This window comes from Vanessa cardui, chromosome 5, assembly GCF_905220365.1.
Source record: "Vanessa cardui chromosome 5, ilVanCard2.1, whole genome shotgun sequence".
Lineage (NCBI taxonomy): Eukaryota > Metazoa > Arthropoda > Insecta > Lepidoptera > Nymphalidae > Vanessa > Vanessa cardui.
The window spans coordinates 9,666,256-9,685,178 of NC_061127.1; the positions used below are offsets into that span (position 1 = coordinate 9,666,256).

An 18,923-nucleotide genomic window follows, 5' to 3' on the forward strand; every position below is an offset into this window, starting at 1 on the left:
ACAATAAATTAAATCAGTTAAATCTAAAAAGAAAAAGAAAACAAGTAGTTCATACACAGCCTTAATGTGCGTTTATTAAAATCTTTCTACACCTTACAAAAAATAGAAACTGTATTTGTGGACTACCAGATATTAATCAGTACTAAGACCAGTTAAAGTTGGGACACTTCGATATCTCAAGAAGTTTTTTTCAATGAACGTTTTACCATATCGAAGTAAAGTAATCGTCGTCATCTAAAAGAGGTTTAAAGCTAAGTTCCACAATTTGTCAGAATGGTTTGATGGATTCATTTATCTACTCAACTCACATTTACTTAACAAGCATCAGATTTTAATTTCAAAATAAGATCATTTTATTTCAGTGATACATGGATATGAACGAGTAACTTCAATTAATTTCGCATTGTTACGCATGTTTTACCCAATGTGATGCTCTGGGCACTATCGGCTTCCTCTCTGCACTATACACTTCATAAAATATACTTATTTCTTTTACTAAAATATAACAGTTAGTTACAAAACCAACATTGATTTCATTTCTTCATATAATAAAATTCCGTAGATCTATTAAACTACGAATTTTGATGCAGTTTTCTTCAGTCAACAGAGATTCTATAGGTACATGATATTGATACCGCTCGTTTAGTTTATTTTAGTTTATTTTGGTTATTTTCACAGTATTATGTCATATGGCATATTACTTTGGGGTAACGCTGCAGATATTGAATCTGTCTTTATTTTACAAAAGAGAGCAATTCGGTTTATTTATAATCTTGGAGCTAGAGACTCTCTTCGGGATGTTTTTAACAGAGTAGGAATACTTACTGTTGCGTCGCAATATATTTACAACAATATCATGTATATTCACAGTAACATTGATCACTTTGATAAAATCAGTGATAATCATTGTATATGCACTAGAAGTAAGGATAAACTTATAACGCCAAGTTTCCGACTCCGCAAAGTCAATGGATCCTTCTTGGGGCAAGGTATCCGTTTCTATAATAAAATTCCGCAGAAATTTTTAACTTTGCCGTTTAGTAAATTCAAATCGTTTGTTAAAAATACATTGGTAGAAAAAGCATACTATTCGATACAAGATTTTGTAGATGATAAAAAAGCGTGGAGTTAATACCTGTTGACTTCCAAGCAGGATACATTAATTGAAATAATTGTATTTAATTAACATGACGCTGTATTTTTTAAATGTTAAAAAAGAGTAACTACTGAGTTTCTTGCCGGTTCTTCTCGGTAGAATCTACTTTCCGAACCGGTGGTAGCTTCACTTAATTGTAAAATGACGATTCAAAAGTGCTTATAAAAGCCTACTTGAATAAAGTTTATTTTGATTTTGATTTTTTGATTTTTACATGTGTACTTTACTAGAGAAACGCCGAAAATATTGACGTAGACGAAAAAAAACAATTGAATTCATTTTAATTAATTTACTTAAATCTACAAGTTATATATAAATTCTTATTGTATCCATGTAAAACAGGGACGTGAAGCTAGTTTATAATAAATAAAAGATTAGAACAATCGAGGTCTTTTGTCGGTTCTGTGATTTCATGACGTTTATTAATCATTAACGCAAAACAATAATTTGAATCGATAAGATATGGATTTCAATGATAGATAGGTACTCAGATAATGAATTTGAGGGAAGCATTTACTTTCTGTGATAGCTTACGTTGAGTGCGTATAATGATGTATACAAAATTATTTTTGCTCGTATTTATCTGTGCCCTAGGGAAGACTGTGGGTTAGTCATTATTTTAATTATATGCTCAGTATTTTTACCTTGAAATTTTTAATGATTCCATAATATAACTTAAATTCACTCTTGTTTTGGTCTTTATCTTCAAAATAATTTCACTGGAATTGTGACATCAAACCATTTTCATTGTATTGTCATTTTCATAAAAGTGGCTGTTACATTAGGTTATACGGAGTAATGAGGAACGTTTTGTAAGGAAGGTCTTGGGCATGAACGTTGATGGATATAAAAAAAGGGAAGACCAATGAAACGATGGATGGATTGTGTAAAAGATGATATGGCTGGAAAGAATGTTACTTGTGGGATGACGTCAAAAGGAAGTATGGAAGAAGACACATGTTGCGCCGACCCCAAGTAAATTGGGACAAGGGCAGGAGGATGACGATATCATAAAATTTCAACATAATAATGACTCTTCTATTAAAAATTTAAATCTCAAACAAAGCAATAATTACTAAATTGTATTGTGACAAAAAAATATTACAAATACAATGTTTATAATATCATTTTAAATTTGTCCAGAATCTTTGCGATGCTACTCGTGTGGTTTCTCTTCGGTTGACACCAACAGAGCTTGTCTCACTATAAGCAATTCTACGACCAGAGTGGAATGCAGTATGACGTATTGCACCATTATGCGTCAAGAGCTTCGAGTAAGTTTTTTTTTTAATTAATTTAACAGTACGATGGTGATAAGAGATACAGTTTAGCTGCATTCTAAATCATATGAGTTGCTTCTTAAGTGACTTAAAGTGCATTTTGGATCAAGTCGGTTAAGCTTTTATTCTTAAATCAAACCTCTCGCAGAAAATAGTCTTTCTAAGCCTTGTGAAATGATTGAGTATCGTTTAGCAATCTTACTTTAAATGGGGAATGGATTTTAAACTGTGGCAACCATTTAAAATGTTAAACGAATATGAGATATTTAATACTTAAAATGTTTTTAACTTCATTGTTTTTATTTTCTAAACGATAAAATACACTCAAAGGTACTAGATTCATGACATTATTTTTCGTTAACACATAAATCTTTCTTTATTTTCCGATTTTATGATTAATCGGTATCCAACTATTTGCGGCATTTCTGGTTATTATGGTAATTGACAAAACAAAAAGTTCAAGCATTATCTCAAAGGTATTTTCAAAACATACATATAAATAAATTATGTTTTAGGACCCTGCAGGCGAGATAGTTAGTTTTTTACGAGGATGCGAGGGATCGCCAGACTTTTTAAATCATGAAGTGTCAGATTCAAATTTTCGAACTTATTACCGGGCCTGTACTAGCGACCTCTGTAACATCGGTAAGTTACACACTATTTTAGTGAAAATGTTACCTAAATTAAAATACACAAAATACCAACATTAATTTTATAATCATTTATAAATTGTTATTATAATATTTTTATAACTACAGATAAAAAATAGAATACTGCCAACAAAATATTTATCAATGTTCTTACAACGCGGTTAATTAATATATGTGAATAAAGAAATGGATGATTTTTATAATTTGTATATATTATTTAATCATTACATTACTATTATACTTACCACCTTTTATAATTTTTCAGGTGATGGAATACAACCCGTAGGGGATGGAAATTTGTCTCCTTATCCAATGTACAACGGTACAAACTTGCTTGTACCTGGAACGTGAGATTTTAATTTAAAAAAAAATCACTGCTATTATTGTATTTTAAGTATAAAGTTTATTAATCTATATTTTCCAAACGATAACCAATTTGTTATTTTACAAATATTATTAAAAACTGTATTACCGTTTCCAACATTGACTGACTATTGAATTTCATCTAGAAATGTTTTTATATAGCTACATTATTTTTTCATTAGTATAATATACCATTTAAAACTATGAATAATTTACTTTATTTCTATGAAAATTAAACAAGTGCTACTATTTATATGTTTAACTGTTGGTTGTTTTATTTTATCGTTTCTACTGTTTCCGTGGTAACAAATCTAATACAAACTGTTTTATAATGTATTCGAGTGGCCGAATCACAAACGCAAAATTTTATATAAACTTTATGAAACTAATAACTTTTTTGTGTTTATTAAATAAAAAAGTTTTTTGAACGTATTTTTCTTCAGCAAAATTTGATTTTATATTTATTGACATTAGTATTGAAAATGACATAATGACACAAATATGTTGTTATAGGTTATGTTGTCTATATTTAGTAAAAATGTAATTAGTAACTTAAATTGGTTGTTAAAGTGGTTTTAAACCAAACATGACAACATCACCTACCAGGACCAAACAAAAGTTGTCATTGCGGAAACGACTATTTGTGAAAAAATCACCAAAAGTTGGCTGCTATGTAGACACAGATTCCAACGAAGAATTTAGTCAATCAACCTCACGCCCTATGTCCCCTGCTGACCCTTTTATAGCACATAGTGCTCACAACTCCGAAACTAGTATCGATAATCCTCATAATAATTCAAATTATAATACGAGGTATGGAACTGATCATCATCAAACAACTCATCAAAACACAACTACTTATGACGACGATAGTAATCAAAAATGTTGTAAGACGTTCTTTAGAAGATCTCGCCCTAAGAGCTTAGTGGAAGGCCACGGATCTAAGGACGATTCGTACTCAAGACCGAGCAGTCCAATAAACGATTCTAGTAATAATAGTTTAAGTGATCATACAATTTCTCAAACGAAAAGTGAAGAAATACCAAAAGTAACAGTGAATTTTCCAAAAAGTGATGATGCAAAAAAATATTTTGAACATTCGGGTTCATTTGAAGGCATTAAGCCGAAAAGTAAATTATTTGTCAAAAGGTTATCAGCTGATCATTTGATATCCAATGAATCAAAGCCGTTGTATCATTCGTCCTCACCCGAGAGTGATAGGAGTAGTTCTTTAGATCGTAAGAGAAGGTAAGTTGCTTTTATTATTTAATTTGTGTTTTGAAACTGCCTTCTCATGTGTTAATGTTCTGTCCATATTTGTGTCATGCAACGCTATAAGGAGTAAGTCAACAATAACAAGATCAGCTTCTCGCGCAGGAAGCACTGACAGCTTGGTTCGTAATTCTCTGCTTGCTGCACAGGTGTTGCGTCTTATACCCACACAGGAAGCAAAGCAAAGGTACAATTAACATTAATATTGCTCAGAGATTTATATGCTTTTAACAATTGCTTATTAATAATAAGTCCATTTTGTTTTTGATAATTGATTCCATTCTAATCTATGCAAAACTAACATCTATGTCAAATATTTTACTTTATTACATATATTATATTGTTTTTATTTTCTTATAGAAACTATTTATATGGAAGATTAGCATCACACTCTTTACTCGGAGCCGCTGAGTTGGAACATGTATTCCCAGATCGGGAAGTGAAAATATTTGTTGGTACCTGGAATATGAATGGACAGGCACCTCCAAAGTAAGTTTGAATAGAAATTAATTAATAAGTTATGTATCCTGTTTAGATAAAACAGACATAAATATTTATTACTCCTTTACACATAAATAATTGACTTTAAACATTGCATCAAATAAATAAAAAAAATAAGAGACTTAATTAAATACATACATAAGGTATCCCAAAAATTTCTTTATAATAATAATAAATTTCTTTATAATGTTAACCTAATAACAGATATAAAATCAATTTGAATCAAATAAAATACTTGAATTTTTTCAAGTATTTTATTTTTGCTTAATATTCTTCTCTCTATTTAATTTCTCACTTGAGATTAGCGTATTGTAATAGTGAAAATCGATTATTTTATATAATATAATATTGAATTTCAGGGAACTAGCTGATTTTATATTCCCCAATGAGGTAAAACATGTGCCGGATATTTTTGCGATTGGCACTCAAGAATCATTTTCAGAGCGAACCGAATGGGAAATCACAATACAAGAGGTGTTGGGTCCATCACATTTACTACTGCACTCTTATTATTTAGGTAAGTTATTGTGTATTTGTAATGTAAATCATGTACTGTTCATTTATTTTAATGCTGTACATAGATGAGCACTATAGAAGTATACTAGTCATACTGTCCAGTCAAGCATTACCTAAGTTAGTGCCATATACAAACATGGCGCTGTTCTAATACTTGAAAATATAGAAATTAGTTCTATTATTATGTATCAAAACATTGTGATAATAGTTGTCTAGTTGTAGTGTTGTTTTATAAGTTAGTCAAGCGTTGGGCATATAGTAGCCTTTTCCCTTTGGTGGTTCAATTATTATTCGTACATTGAAATAAAACTAGTTATAATGGATTTGAATCGCGTATATTAATTATTTTTGACATCCCGACGTTTCGAGCACTTTACATTTTAGACTAAGGTGGCATTTGTCTATTTGAAGAACACAAGAAATATTATTTACAACTACCGCCAACGTTTAAGACAACATTATATTATTTGTACAAAATATCATTAAATTTGGCGCAGCAGTTTGGCCGTAAAAGAGAAACAGACACACACACCGTATTTATAATATTAGCAAGTGAAAATTTTATAATAAATAAATTTATTAAATTTAAAATTATAAAACATTGCTGTTTTGCGTCATGACTTCATCAACTGTCATTGCCTTCTATTGTTTTGTTTCTGACGGTACAGGTTTTATCTGTCCAATGATGCATCAATTGATTAAATCGATCGATAATATAAACAACGTTTGTTACATACACAGATATGATAGTATAATAGGTATTTAATGACTTTTCCTTATAAAAAACGTACCTATATGGATGTACGCAATATTTTTTTCAGTATTTAAAAAGTTAAACATTTTTTTATGCTTAGTTCCAATGAGTTCTGGAGCATTCATGACGTCATAAAGTTACCTTTTCCTACAAGGCGTTACCTTTGCATACAAGGATTATCTACTTAAGGCTCCGCGGAAACACTGTGAAAATTACATTTCTTTTTGTTTATATTTAAGTCTATCTGACAACGAAATAAATGATAAAATGATTTGCAAAATTTGCATTAGTAATACACAAATATGTATTTTTAACGTGCCTTACTAACATGTTGATATCAATGCAATCTCCACACATATTGAAACTACATGTTTATTAACATAATTTTCATGACATATAAGTTATCTCAGTGTTAAAACACTATTCATGTTACATTTTTAAAATCTGTTCGCCTTGTTCAGTAAATAGATCCCATAAATCTTAGGTAGGTTAAAAATGTCGAGCGGATTTTCATATCGCTTAGTAAACAGAGGTATCTGGCTTACTCTTAATCTGCGATGATGGAGTGTTATAATAATAGCTTTACTTTTTACTGTAATATATTTAAGTAATATTAATTTGTTGTACAGTGAGATATAAGAATTTATAAATAAAGATCAATATAATATCAATATAATATATCTAATTTACGTTTAACGTATGATACATCTGTATTCTATAATAGTAATAATACTATTTTTACTAAAAGTACCTGCTTAATATCTCAATAATGTGTTATCAATGAGGTATTATTTTAAACATATATTTTATATACTTACTACCTACAGGTCGAATAACCTAAATACAAAATACTGATGTGTTGTTTTCGAGATTAATCAAATTGAGTATATTGAATCCAATGATATTCCAATAAACAGATATGTTATACCCATACTAAACAACAGAAAAATGTGTGCCGCGCCGGGGACCGTTTATTTTACATTTCGTTACAAATAAAAAGGATAGCTTGATAAAAACAATAAGTAAAAGGGATAACTAGATGTTTTAATTACGCAAAACGTATTACTACGTTATTATGATGTATTATAACGTATTACTGGCATAATTATGATGAAAACGACTAAAAGCACGTCCCAATTAGGACGTTTTCTAGTCTTCACTTTTTACGCGTTAATGAAATATCTGTTTACTAGAACATCATTGATTGAATCCTATTTGAATTATAAACAAATGCAAATCTTGATGATATTCTACGGTAACTTTTCAGAAATTTCCACATGGTGTAGACACGAATTCTATATCATATTTTCAAATTTTCCAAAACCTTCGACTTCTGAAACACTGATCAGTCACATTAATACGATTACCTTTGTTACGAGACAGTATAGGACTTAATAGATGACCAATGAGCGTTCAAATTAAAAATTAATGAGTTAATCTGCATTTGATCAGCGTTTCAGAAAACAGAGATAAAACTTGATCATTGAGTTATATTATGTCATATTGTGCAAATAAATACGTTGATAGTCAGGACGCGGAATAATTAAATGAATATTATGATGTAATAATAGATAATGTTTGTAAAGTGATTCCTTAAGCGTATGATCTAGAAGCTCAAAGAATTATTTTACTTGCATCACGCTAATATATTTTCTCAGAAAAGAAAACGCTAGTGTGTTCTGAATGATAATTAATCTATATTATCTATTATAATCTACTATTCACAAAAATACTATCAACAAACAAACAATCATATTTAATAAAAATAACAACAACATAAAACAATACTTTAAACATGCAACTGAAATCAATCTTTTTATCCTCCGTCTCAACTAATATGGCCATCGCCTGCCCGCCTGTCAGATATCCTCTGTAATGCTTCGTCGTATGTCCGGTGACGTCACTTGATTTTCGTTCAACGCTATATTAATATTATAAATGTGAAAGCTTCGTCTATATGTCGCTCTTTCACGACCAAACCGCTGAACGGAATTTGATGAAATTTGGTATACTTAACGTGACCATTTATTTTTTTACTCAAAACGGGATACTGATTTATTTCAGTCAATTTAAAGGTAGCCAAGAAAGAGAAACCTTTTTTTTAAAGTCATTCATTAAGAATATATCAGTTAGGTCAAAAGTTACAAATTATTAGAGGTATACGCACACTCGCACACCGCTCGCGTTCGACTGAGATGCTCGGCTACGCATATTTTCACGCGGCTGCAGACAACGGGACAATTTCATGTCCCAAAGTTCATCTCATGGACACCGGAACTCGTAATCTTAAAAACGGACTGTCCCGTTCAAAAAGGGACGTCTGGTCACGTTAGGTATGCTGCAAACTCCAAGAAAGGACATATACTTCTTTTGCCTAACACACTACAACCAACAAACGCGAGAGATGTCGCGGACGACTAGTGGTAACGTATAATGCAACTGTCAGTTAATCATAATTTCAGGTACAATACATTTGACGGTATTTATAAGAAGAGATCTTATATGGTTTTGTTCGCTACCCGAAGATGCGAGCCTTTCCGTCCGTCCCGGTACCGCGTTTCGTACCAAAGGTGCCGTAGCAATATCCTTTGCGTTGTTTGGTTCGACGTTTCTCTTCGTGACCGCCCATCTGACAGCTCACCAAGAGAAAGTGAAAGAGAGACTGTCAGATATCAAGAGAATAATAAGGTCTATTGATTTGCCTAAAAATTTGCCCTGCAGACATAAAAGTAAAGGTGAGTCAATGAAACTATAACGTACGAGGTTTAAGGTTAAGCATAAATTGTTTGTCAGACCTACAGTACCAAAACTAAGTTTGGAAAGGTTATTTTTCTTTAATTTATAACTTCACGTAGACTTGTGTGTCTGACAGACACTTACACAGACACTTAGTAGCTAAATATAAGGTCGAATAACTTAACCAACTGTATAGTACTATACAATTTAGAAGTAGCATCAGCAAAATCCGTAAAACAGATCACATCCGAATTAAGTGCGTTTTCAAAATCATCAAAGTTAAATTATTTATGATATGAAAACGATCTTTGCGCAAACGTTATAATTTGTGATGTCATATCCAAACAAATTCGCCAAACTTACGATTGATTGTTTCATTTTTAAAATAAGCATTTAAATTATGTCGTACTATTGGGTCGAAAAATTCTCAGTAATAGCATATATAGTGTTGTATTATAAATTAAGATATATTAATTATAAATTAGTATTGTATAATATTGCATATTAGCAAATCGTATGAAATACGTAAATCTAAAGTTTTTTTTTTGTATTATATTTCTACTTACTATACGTAAATACGCTCCGCGAAAATAAGTGTTGCCATCAAAAGTCAATCATGCACAGCTTATAAATAATATATTTTTTCTCTTATTGCAGATGTCACTAACAATTTCGACTACGTGTTCTGGTGTGGTGATCTTAATTTTAGACTTGGAGAGCCGAGAGCCGCTGTTTTAAGATGGATCGAACAAACACAAGTATGGAATTATTTAATAATATTTTTTACAACAGATACTGTTTTTTTACTGTTATTGAATGAACGAATGAATTATTCTTTATTGCACACCACAAACAAAAAACAAAAAAAAAGAATGTAACACAAAATTAATAAAATACAAAAAAATAATTAAAAAAAAAACAAAAGAAGTACATTAAAAGTGTTGTACAACGGCCTGGCTTGTTAGCCATCTCTTCCAGACAATCAAATCAAAGGGAGATTTCAAAACTATCGGCGTAGGCGGTGCAGTCATAAAATTACATACAAATTACACAACAACAACAACAACAGCCTGTAAATTCCCACTGCTGGGCTAAAGGCCTCCTCTCCCTTTGAGGAGAAGGTTTGGAACATATTCCACCACGCTGTTCCAATGCGGGTTGGTGGAATACACATGTGGCAGAATTTGTATGAAATTTGTCACATGCAGGTTTCCTCACGATGTTTTCCTTCACCGCTGAGCAAGAGATGAATTATAAAGACAAATTAAGCACATGAATCAGCAATGCTTGCCTGGGTTTGAACCCGCAATCATCGGTTAAGATGCACGCGTTCTAACCACTGGGCCATCTCGACTCTACACACTAATACTTATACTTGCCATAAAGACTTGATACGAATAAAAAAAAGTTTATTTTTTTAATTTGGAATCTCAATTCCTAAGTTATGACATTTTTGCTATTGTTACCAGTTCCCCCTCCCGCCAAATTTGCCGCACGGACTGTTACACGCGGATCAGCTGACTGCAGTGCTGGAAGACGGCGCCGCTTTTCGAGACTTCCGCGAAGCCCCAATTACTTTTCCACCAACTTATAAGGTATTTTTTTTTAATTATCAATAATGTATAAGTAATTAGTTGTCGCCCGTGACTTCGCGTTTTAGGGGTTGGGTTTTTTTTATGGTATACGTTGGCGGACATATGCGCCACCTAATGGTAAGTGGTCACCATCATCCATAGACTTTAAGTAATATTAACTATACCTTATATCGTCACCAACCTTGGGAGCTAAGATGTTATGTCTCTAGTACCTGTAGTCACACTGGCTCGCTTACCTTTCAAACTGGAATAATACTGAGTACTGTTGTTTGGCGGTAGAATAACTGATGAATGGGTGGTACCTACCCAGATTGGCCTGCACAAAGCGCTACCACCTAGGTTGGTTGGTTGTCATATGTTAGGCAAAAAAAGCAGCCTATGCTCTTCTTTGGAGTTCAAATTTGTTGAATACCAAATTTCATCCAATTCGGTTATTTATTTATTTATTCTTTATTGCACCCAATCTTAAAACTAAAAAATAACATTTGCAAAATTTGCATGAGGTGCAACAGGCGGCCTTATCGCTAAGCAGCGATCTCTTCCAGGCAACCCGGTTCGGTTCAGCTGTTTTATAGTGAAAGATCGACATCCAGACAGTTATAGTACGACACAACTTAGATGTCGCATCGGCAAAATTCGTAAAACCCAATCACATCCGAATTGAGTATGCTATCCCAAATTATCTAATATAAATAAAATAATTTATATATATATATAAATTATTTTATTTTATATTTAAAAATAATTTATATATATATATATAAATTATTTTATTTTGGTTATTTTCACAGTATTATGTCATATGGCATATTACTTTGGGGTAACGCTGCAGATATTGAATCTGTCTTTATTTTACAAAAGAGAGCAATTCGGTTTATTTATAATCTTGGAGCTAGAGACTCTCTTCGGGATGTTTTTAACAGAGTAGGAATACTTACTGTTGCGTCGCAATATATTTACAACAATATCATGTATATTCACAGTAACATTGATCACTTTGATAAAATCAGTGATAATCATTGTATATGCACTAGAAGTAAGGATAAACTTATAACGCCAAGTTTCCGACTCCGCAAAGTCAATGGATCCTTCTTGGGGCAAGGTATCCGTTTCTATAATAAAATTCCGCAGAAATTTTTAACTTTGCCGTTTAGTAGATTCAAATCGTTTGTTAAAAATACATTGGTAGAAAAAGCATACTATTCGATACAAGATTTTGTAGATGATAAAAAAGCGTGGAGTAATACCTGTTGACTTCCAAGCAGGATACATGAATTGAAATAATTGTATTTAATTAACATGACGTTGTATTTTTTAAATGTTAAAAAAGACTAACTACTGAGTTTCTTGCCGGTTCTTCTCGGTAGAATCTACTTTCCGAACCGGTGGTAGCTTCACATTGTAAAATGACGATTCAAAAGTGCTTATAAAAGCCTACTTGAATAAAGTTTATTTTGATTTTGATTTTGATATCAATATTTATTTCTCATGCGAATATGATTTTTGCACAAACGTAACAACTTGTAATATCATATGACGTAATATATTAGTCAATTTGGCGCGTGGATTTACATTCACTTGCTTTCTCTGACGCGTGAATCTATAGCGACGAATAGCGTCGAATGGCGCGATAGGGAGCTATTTCTATTGGTTGTGTAAATCGGCAGTAATCGGTTTTAATTTCATTCCATTGCATTTTCCGATGCTACATCAAATTTGTGTCCTACTATACTTTCACATTTATAATATTAGTATAGCAATATAGATTTAGTTATTATTCTTGCTATACAATTGCTTAGTACTCTATTTAATTTTATATATATATTTTTGTATGTTTAGTATGACCCGGGAAGTCAACAATTCGACACGTCCAGTAAACAAAGAGTTCCGGCGTACACAGATCGAATATTGTTCAAAGCTAAATCAATGACAGCTAATTCGTCGTCTGCGTTTTCAGGTAAATGTTGGATAATTGTAACTACTGGGTTTCTTTGCGGTTCTTTTTATAATCTACATATAAATGGTAGCTTTAGTTTGAATGTATTTATGTAAAGTGACGAATCAAAAATTTAAAAACTTAGTTGAATAATTTTTTTTTTTTTTCGACTAAAAAATATATGTTTTTGATTTCTGGATTATATAATCCAGAAATCAAAAACAAAAACATACATAAAACATTAAGTTATCTTAGCCATAGCATTCTGAATTGTTTCATAAAAAATTATATTTATTTTATTGTGTTTAATTTTATTATTGTTAGTTAAAATTTTAAGAATTATACTGTACTTGTTAACTATATTTAATTACTTTATCCTTTGGTGGAAAATTTTTATATATTATAAAGGTAGGTTGACGGTCAAAAAAACAACTACGTGGTAAGTGATTACCACCACCCATAGACATTTGCGCTGAAATCACATGTGTTACCGTTTGATAGTAAGATATCTGATATATATCTAGAGCAAGTACAAAATAAATGTAATTTTGTTATAAACTAATTACAATTCCAGGCCTACGTCGTATCAGCAGCGTGCCCGTCTCGTCCGGCCTGAAGTGCATCGCGTACAACTCGGTGCAGTCGGTGGTCACCAGCGACCACAAGCCCGTGTGGGCGCTGTTCTCTTGCGCCCTGCGGCCCGGCACTGATGTGTAAGTCGTTCTATACTATCTATCGCCCGTGGGTTGTTTGTCATGTTTTAGCCAAAAAAGGTACCCTATGCCCTTTCTTGGATTTCAAATTTGCTTCATACAAAATTTCATCAAATTCGGTTCATTGGTTTGGTGGTAAAAGACAGACAGACAGAGTTACTTCAGCTTTCTGCCAATGAAAGTTCCGTCAAATTTGGTCCAGCCATTCCAGAATTAGCCGTAACAAACAGACAAACAGAAATATAAAAAATGTTGTTTTGGTATATGTACCGTGTATACATACATTTAGTAAAAAGCGGCTATTTTAATATTACAAATAGACACTCCAATTTTATCATATGTATAGATTTATAAAAACTAATAAATAAATTATGTAAAGTATATCAATGTTATATATTTTGATTTCAGTGTGCCCCTAGCCGCTGGTTTGTTCAATCGTGAAGTTTATTTAGAGGGAATAAAACGTCGACGAGCGCTTCTCGACCACGCCCCCGGTACGTCCGCCATATGCAATATTCAATAATTAACATATAAAATACATTACATCCAGTACAACAATCATAATATTAATTTAACGAATATTTATATTATGAAAAGGTTATCGATTGAAAAAAAATATTTTTTTTGCTGTCGGTTCTTATGTTTGAACTGTGATTAAAAAAATAGTCATTTTCAAAAATGGAATACCATTGGTATTTTATGATTTGAATTGCTGTTATATTCCATATTGTTAAGTGTTACCTATTTGGTACTGGTATACGATCAGCGAATCATATATAAAAAAAGTTCAAAAACACATTTTATTTATAGAATTGCATCGAGTATTAACAAACCAAAGATTATTTTGTTATTAGTTATTTACATTTCAAGAGTTTTATTTTATTTTACACATTTAAAAAATGACTGGAAATAGTGTATAATGTACTTCAAAATCCGTATAGACTAGCTTCATAGTATTATAGCTTATTATATTAGTAACAATGATATTCTAATAAACAGATATGTTATACCCATACTAAACAAAGGAAAAATGTGTGCCGCGCCGGGGACCGCTTATTTTACATTTCGTTACAAGTAAAAAGACTAGCTTGATAAAAACAATAAGTAAAAGGGATAACTAGATGTTTTAATTACGCAAAACGTATTACTACATAATTATGATGTATTATAACTAGTGTCCGACCGAAACTGGTTTTCCGGCCGAAACCGAAACCGAAACCGAATGTTCGGCCGTGGCTTCAGTTTCGGCCGAAACCGAAACCGAAACCGAAACTCACATGGTCAAGTATAAAATTTCTTAAAATACTGAAATTTGGTGTTTTTTACCATTATTTTGCATTAATTAGGGCATGAAGTGGAAACACAGTATATTAATTCAGTTTTTTGTATTGTAATCATTTATTTAATATAATATTAAAAAATCTTAATAACATTTTTAATACTTTTTCAAAGTAAGTTCTCATAGCAAAATTGTATGTCAGTTGACAATATAAATATAATCAAATAAGTAATTGTTACTGTTTCACTAAATACTAAGTTTTGAGATCTTTCTATTTAATACTTTGGATTGTACTTAGAATAATCATCAGTCTTTTTAGGTACCTCTTATAGGCCTAAAAATAATAATAACTAAAATTAGTTTTACACTCAGTTTCAGTCTCAACAAAAAAATAATCAAAAATCACATATTTTAAGATAAGATAACAAAGATACTTAACTAGATCACAATTAACAGGACAGTTATACTTAGGTATATTTAAAATTAAGTAACTCACTATTAAACTATAGTAAACAGTTAAATTGAAAACAATTAAAAAATCAAATATAAAAACTTCTTAATATAGGGTTGTTTTTTGGATTTTCGTATTATTAATACTCATAATTGAAAAGTCTTATATTGTACGCCATGAAAAGCAGTTTTTCTACATTTTCGCCATGTAAATTATTGCGACGATCCGAGTATATTTGGCCAGCTGCACTGAATAACTGCTCGCTCGGGACGCTGGTAGGTGGAGCTGAAAGATATTTTAAAACAGCACTTCTCAATATAGGATATGGACTGCAGTTCCAATAACTATATATGTCAGCATTACGTTGTAATAATGGCTCCGATAGGTAAGACTGAATCTTTTCTTTTAGAAAGTGTTTTGTGCCTTCTTCAGATTCTGTGGTCTCTGTTTGACTAGACGTATTATCGTGCACATCCCAAAGACTTTCTTTTTCTTGCTGTATGCTGTGAGCTTGCGGGACGCATGTTGAAGTTGAAGCCACAGAATCATTGGCGTTATCATTATCAGTGGTGCGGGATGATTTTTTGTTGCCTTCAGACTCGGTCAAGAAAGATATTAGCTCTGTAACAGCAATGTCTACTTCATTGGAATTGAGGTACTTAGACTTAAACCTTGGATCCAATAGTGTAGCTACCATCAACGAAGGGAGTTTTTTCACTGATGAAAATCTATTGTTCATGGACTCGTATAGTGAATTTTTCATCTTGGTCATCATTTCGTTGTCACTTTCATAGCGAACTTGCAATTTCCGGTTTAATAACGATATCAAAGGTATGACAATCGAAATGCATGCATTATCAAATGATAACTCAAGGGTGGCTTCATAAAAAAATGACAATACGGATGTGAGGTTCTTTGCAATGACCCATTCATTTGATTGAAGAGAATCAATCTTACCATGTTCAACAGAGTATAAGTTTACCGCATTTTTTTGTTCCAAAAGTCGTTGCAGCATCAAATAGGTGCTGTTCCACCTCACATCAATGTCTTGCACCAAAGCATGCTCTGGCAATCCACATTGCTTTTGACAGTCTTTCAATTTCCTGGTTGCTGGCTCACTGTGATGGAAATGGCCGACGATTTTCCTACATTTCTTTAGGAGGTCTTTTATTTCGTTTTCTGAAAATAGCGCTTGTTTTATTACGAGCTGTAGAGTATGTGCGACACATCCTACAGATTCATATTGATCACGCATCGCGCGAACCATATTAGCGGCATTATCACGTAGGACTAGAAAAATCTTGCCTTGCAAACCCCATTCGTTTACCATACTTGTAAATTTTTCTTCGATATATTGACTGGTGTGGTCTTGTTCTAGAACACATGCACCTAAAATCACTTTAAGACGTTTATCATTAACGATGAAATGAGCTGTGAAGCTAAGAAGTGAACATGTTTTACTCGCGTTGGTCCAAATGTCTGTAGTAGCACTTGCCCACTTACTCTGTGCCATTAACTCCTGTACTTTTGATTTGATTCTGTCATATGTTTGGGGCATTAGAGAAGTCCTAAAATATTTTTCAGATTTTAAGCGATATTTGCGAGTTCCTTGAGGGTCCCATAAATTAAGACGGCGGAATGCTTCACCTCCCACCAAACTATAAGGCAACATGTCCACGATAATCAGATCCATTATAGTTTTGTCAATCCTTTTTGTAATTTCATGATCATCAGGCCATAGTGCAACTTTAGGTTTAGAAGTCAAACTTAAGATAGTTGACTGTACAAGAGTTGACTGATCTGCGCTCGATTTTTTCAACGATGCACTCGAGTCTGTTCGTTTCAATTTTGCTTCACTTTTGTAATCATTCAATTCTGAGACACGTTTTTGTACTTGCCTGTATTCATGGTCATGAAATTTTGATAAATGCAACTTCAGTCCATGTGATGTTTGTTTTTTTGCTTCGTGGCTTCCTAATGAATAGCACTTGTTACATATCTTGCAAACAGCTTTTGATGTATCACTGATACTTTTATCAAAGTACTGCCAAATCGGATTTTTTATTTTTTCTCGTTGTGACATTTTACTCTGAAACAATTAAAAATAAAACCGTAACAATAACAATCGGACAATAGGTCATCGGAATGAAAAACAAATCTCGAATAAGATTACCTATAAAATGTAATTTATGAAATTAAACACTTCACATTTTTTATTTACTTACTTACAATTTCTTTTTTACATGTGGCTTCATTTGTTAATAACAACAAAACAGTTATTGACTCAATATTTATTCAATATTTAATTAAATATTATTTAATTAACTATATAAATCATTCAAGTACAGAAACAAAACAAAAACTTACATGTTATCAGTTCCATCAAAACATAACCTCCAAATAATGTTTCCGTCGGACGCACACGCACTGACTAAGTTTTATTGCATTACTACGGAGCTATCCGAACGGCACACGACGATTCCCGAACAGAGCCGACGGCTTACGACACAGCTTTGCCGCGAAAAACGAAGTTATGCGAACGTGCGTGACCTTGCGAGATAAGTTTCGGTTTCGGCAAAAGTTTCGGCCGATTTTGGCCGAAACCGAAACTGCAGCCGAAACTTGATTTTTGGCCGAAACTCGGCCGAAACCGAAACCGAAACCGAAAGTTCGGTCGGACATTAATTATAACGTATTACTGGCATAATTATGATGAAAACGACTAAAGGCAAACGTCCCAATTAGGACGTTTTCTAGTCTTCACTTTTTACGCGTTAATGACATATGTTGTGTACTGTTTACTAGAACATCATTGATTAGTAACATGAAAATAATATTCAAAGTGAGAACGTCGTCAACTAAAATAACTCTAGTCAATAAATGAGGTTTTAAACAAACAGTATTTAATGTTGACTTACTGAAATAATAATTTCCTATGAAAACTATTTTTAATTATATTACCTGTAGCGAAGAATTAAATGAATTCAGAACTAAACTATTGTATTCTGTGTAACGTACTCTAGACATTCGTTCAAATATTTGTATATTAGTATTAATGTTTTGATAATATTTGTGCCAACGTTTTCTATAAATCATCGCTTGAGTTTCGCGCGATGCAGATTTAAAAACGTTCAAATATTACGTAAGTTATTATTGCTGGGTTTATGTAGAGGATAATGAAAGACACTATTTAAATAAAACTAGTTATAACGGATTTTAATCGCGTATATTAATTATTTTGGACATCCCATGTTATTACGCGATTAAAATCCGTTATAACTAGTTTTATTTAAATGTGTAATAATCGCGAAAATTTTAGACAACATTAAGACATTAACTAGTTCACGATTTATCAACGAGACGGTACAATTATACGGACTGTGATGCACTTGATAGACACTCTGTTTTACGCTTCAATGCTTCGACTTTTATACATGATATATACCAAAGAATATGAGATGCACAGATGTGAAATATTTTAGTCATAGAATATGTAACTTTACTAACTTTGATGATTTTGTAATAAGGGCTACTGTTCCTTTTAATTATTTATCAATATTTCTTTCTTTAGTATGCAGTTTACTATAATTTTATTTTTGTTACTGTTTTAGTTCATGAAGGATTTTTAATGACAATCCTGCTCCCTTATGGGAGAGTATACTATATATTTCGTTGCTATATATTAATATAGTAGTAAGAGAAATATGTTTATTGTATTAAG

At 32.1% G+C, this 18,923-nt stretch overlaps 3 protein-coding genes across 4 annotated transcripts; 2 read left to right on the forward strand and 1 right to left on the reverse strand.

Moving 5' to 3' along the window:
- The first annotated feature begins 1,619 nt into the window (after positions 1-1,619).
- On the forward strand, positions 1,620-3,447 carry LOC124530061. Its single transcript, XM_047104047.1, has 4 exons — positions 1,620-1,762; positions 2,300-2,430; positions 2,952-3,081; positions 3,352-3,447. Exons 1-4 carry the CDS (start codon positions 1,705-1,707, stop codon positions 3,435-3,437), a joined length of 405 nt encoding a protein of 134 aa, XP_046960003.1. The 5' UTR covers positions 1,620-1,704; the 3' UTR covers positions 3,438-3,447.
- A 472-nt stretch (positions 3,448-3,919) lies between these two features.
- On the forward strand, positions 3,920-14,038 carry LOC124530062 (inositol polyphosphate 5-phosphatase E). 2 transcript variants are annotated; one of them, XM_047104048.1, is made up of 10 exons: positions 3,920-4,697; positions 4,789-4,908; positions 5,082-5,210; positions 5,582-5,739; positions 8,955-9,227; positions 9,886-9,986; positions 10,698-10,823; positions 12,663-12,780; positions 13,334-13,472; positions 13,881-14,038. In XM_047104048.1, the coding sequence occupies exons 1-10, from the start codon at positions 4,036-4,038 to the stop codon at positions 13,993-13,995; spliced, it is 1,941 nt and encodes a 646-aa protein (XP_046960004.1). In that variant the 5' UTR covers positions 3,920-4,035; the 3' UTR covers positions 13,996-14,038. The 2 variants fall into 2 exon arrangements, with proteins under 2 accessions (XP_046960004.1, XP_046960005.1); XM_047104049.1 differs by lacking the exon at positions 4,789-4,908.
- A 679-nt stretch (positions 14,039-14,717) lies between these two features.
- Positions 14,718-17,880, reverse strand: LOC124529846 (zinc finger BED domain-containing protein 4-like). Its single transcript, XM_047103770.1, has 2 exons — positions 17,570-17,880; positions 14,718-17,291 (listed from the first exon to the last, which is right to left on the reverse strand). Exon 2 carries the CDS (start codon positions 17,283-17,285, stop codon positions 15,342-15,344), a length of 1,944 nt encoding a protein of 647 aa, XP_046959726.1. The 5' UTR covers positions 17,286-17,291; positions 17,570-17,880; the 3' UTR covers positions 14,718-15,341.
- Positions 17,881-18,923: the final 1,043 nt, after the last annotated feature.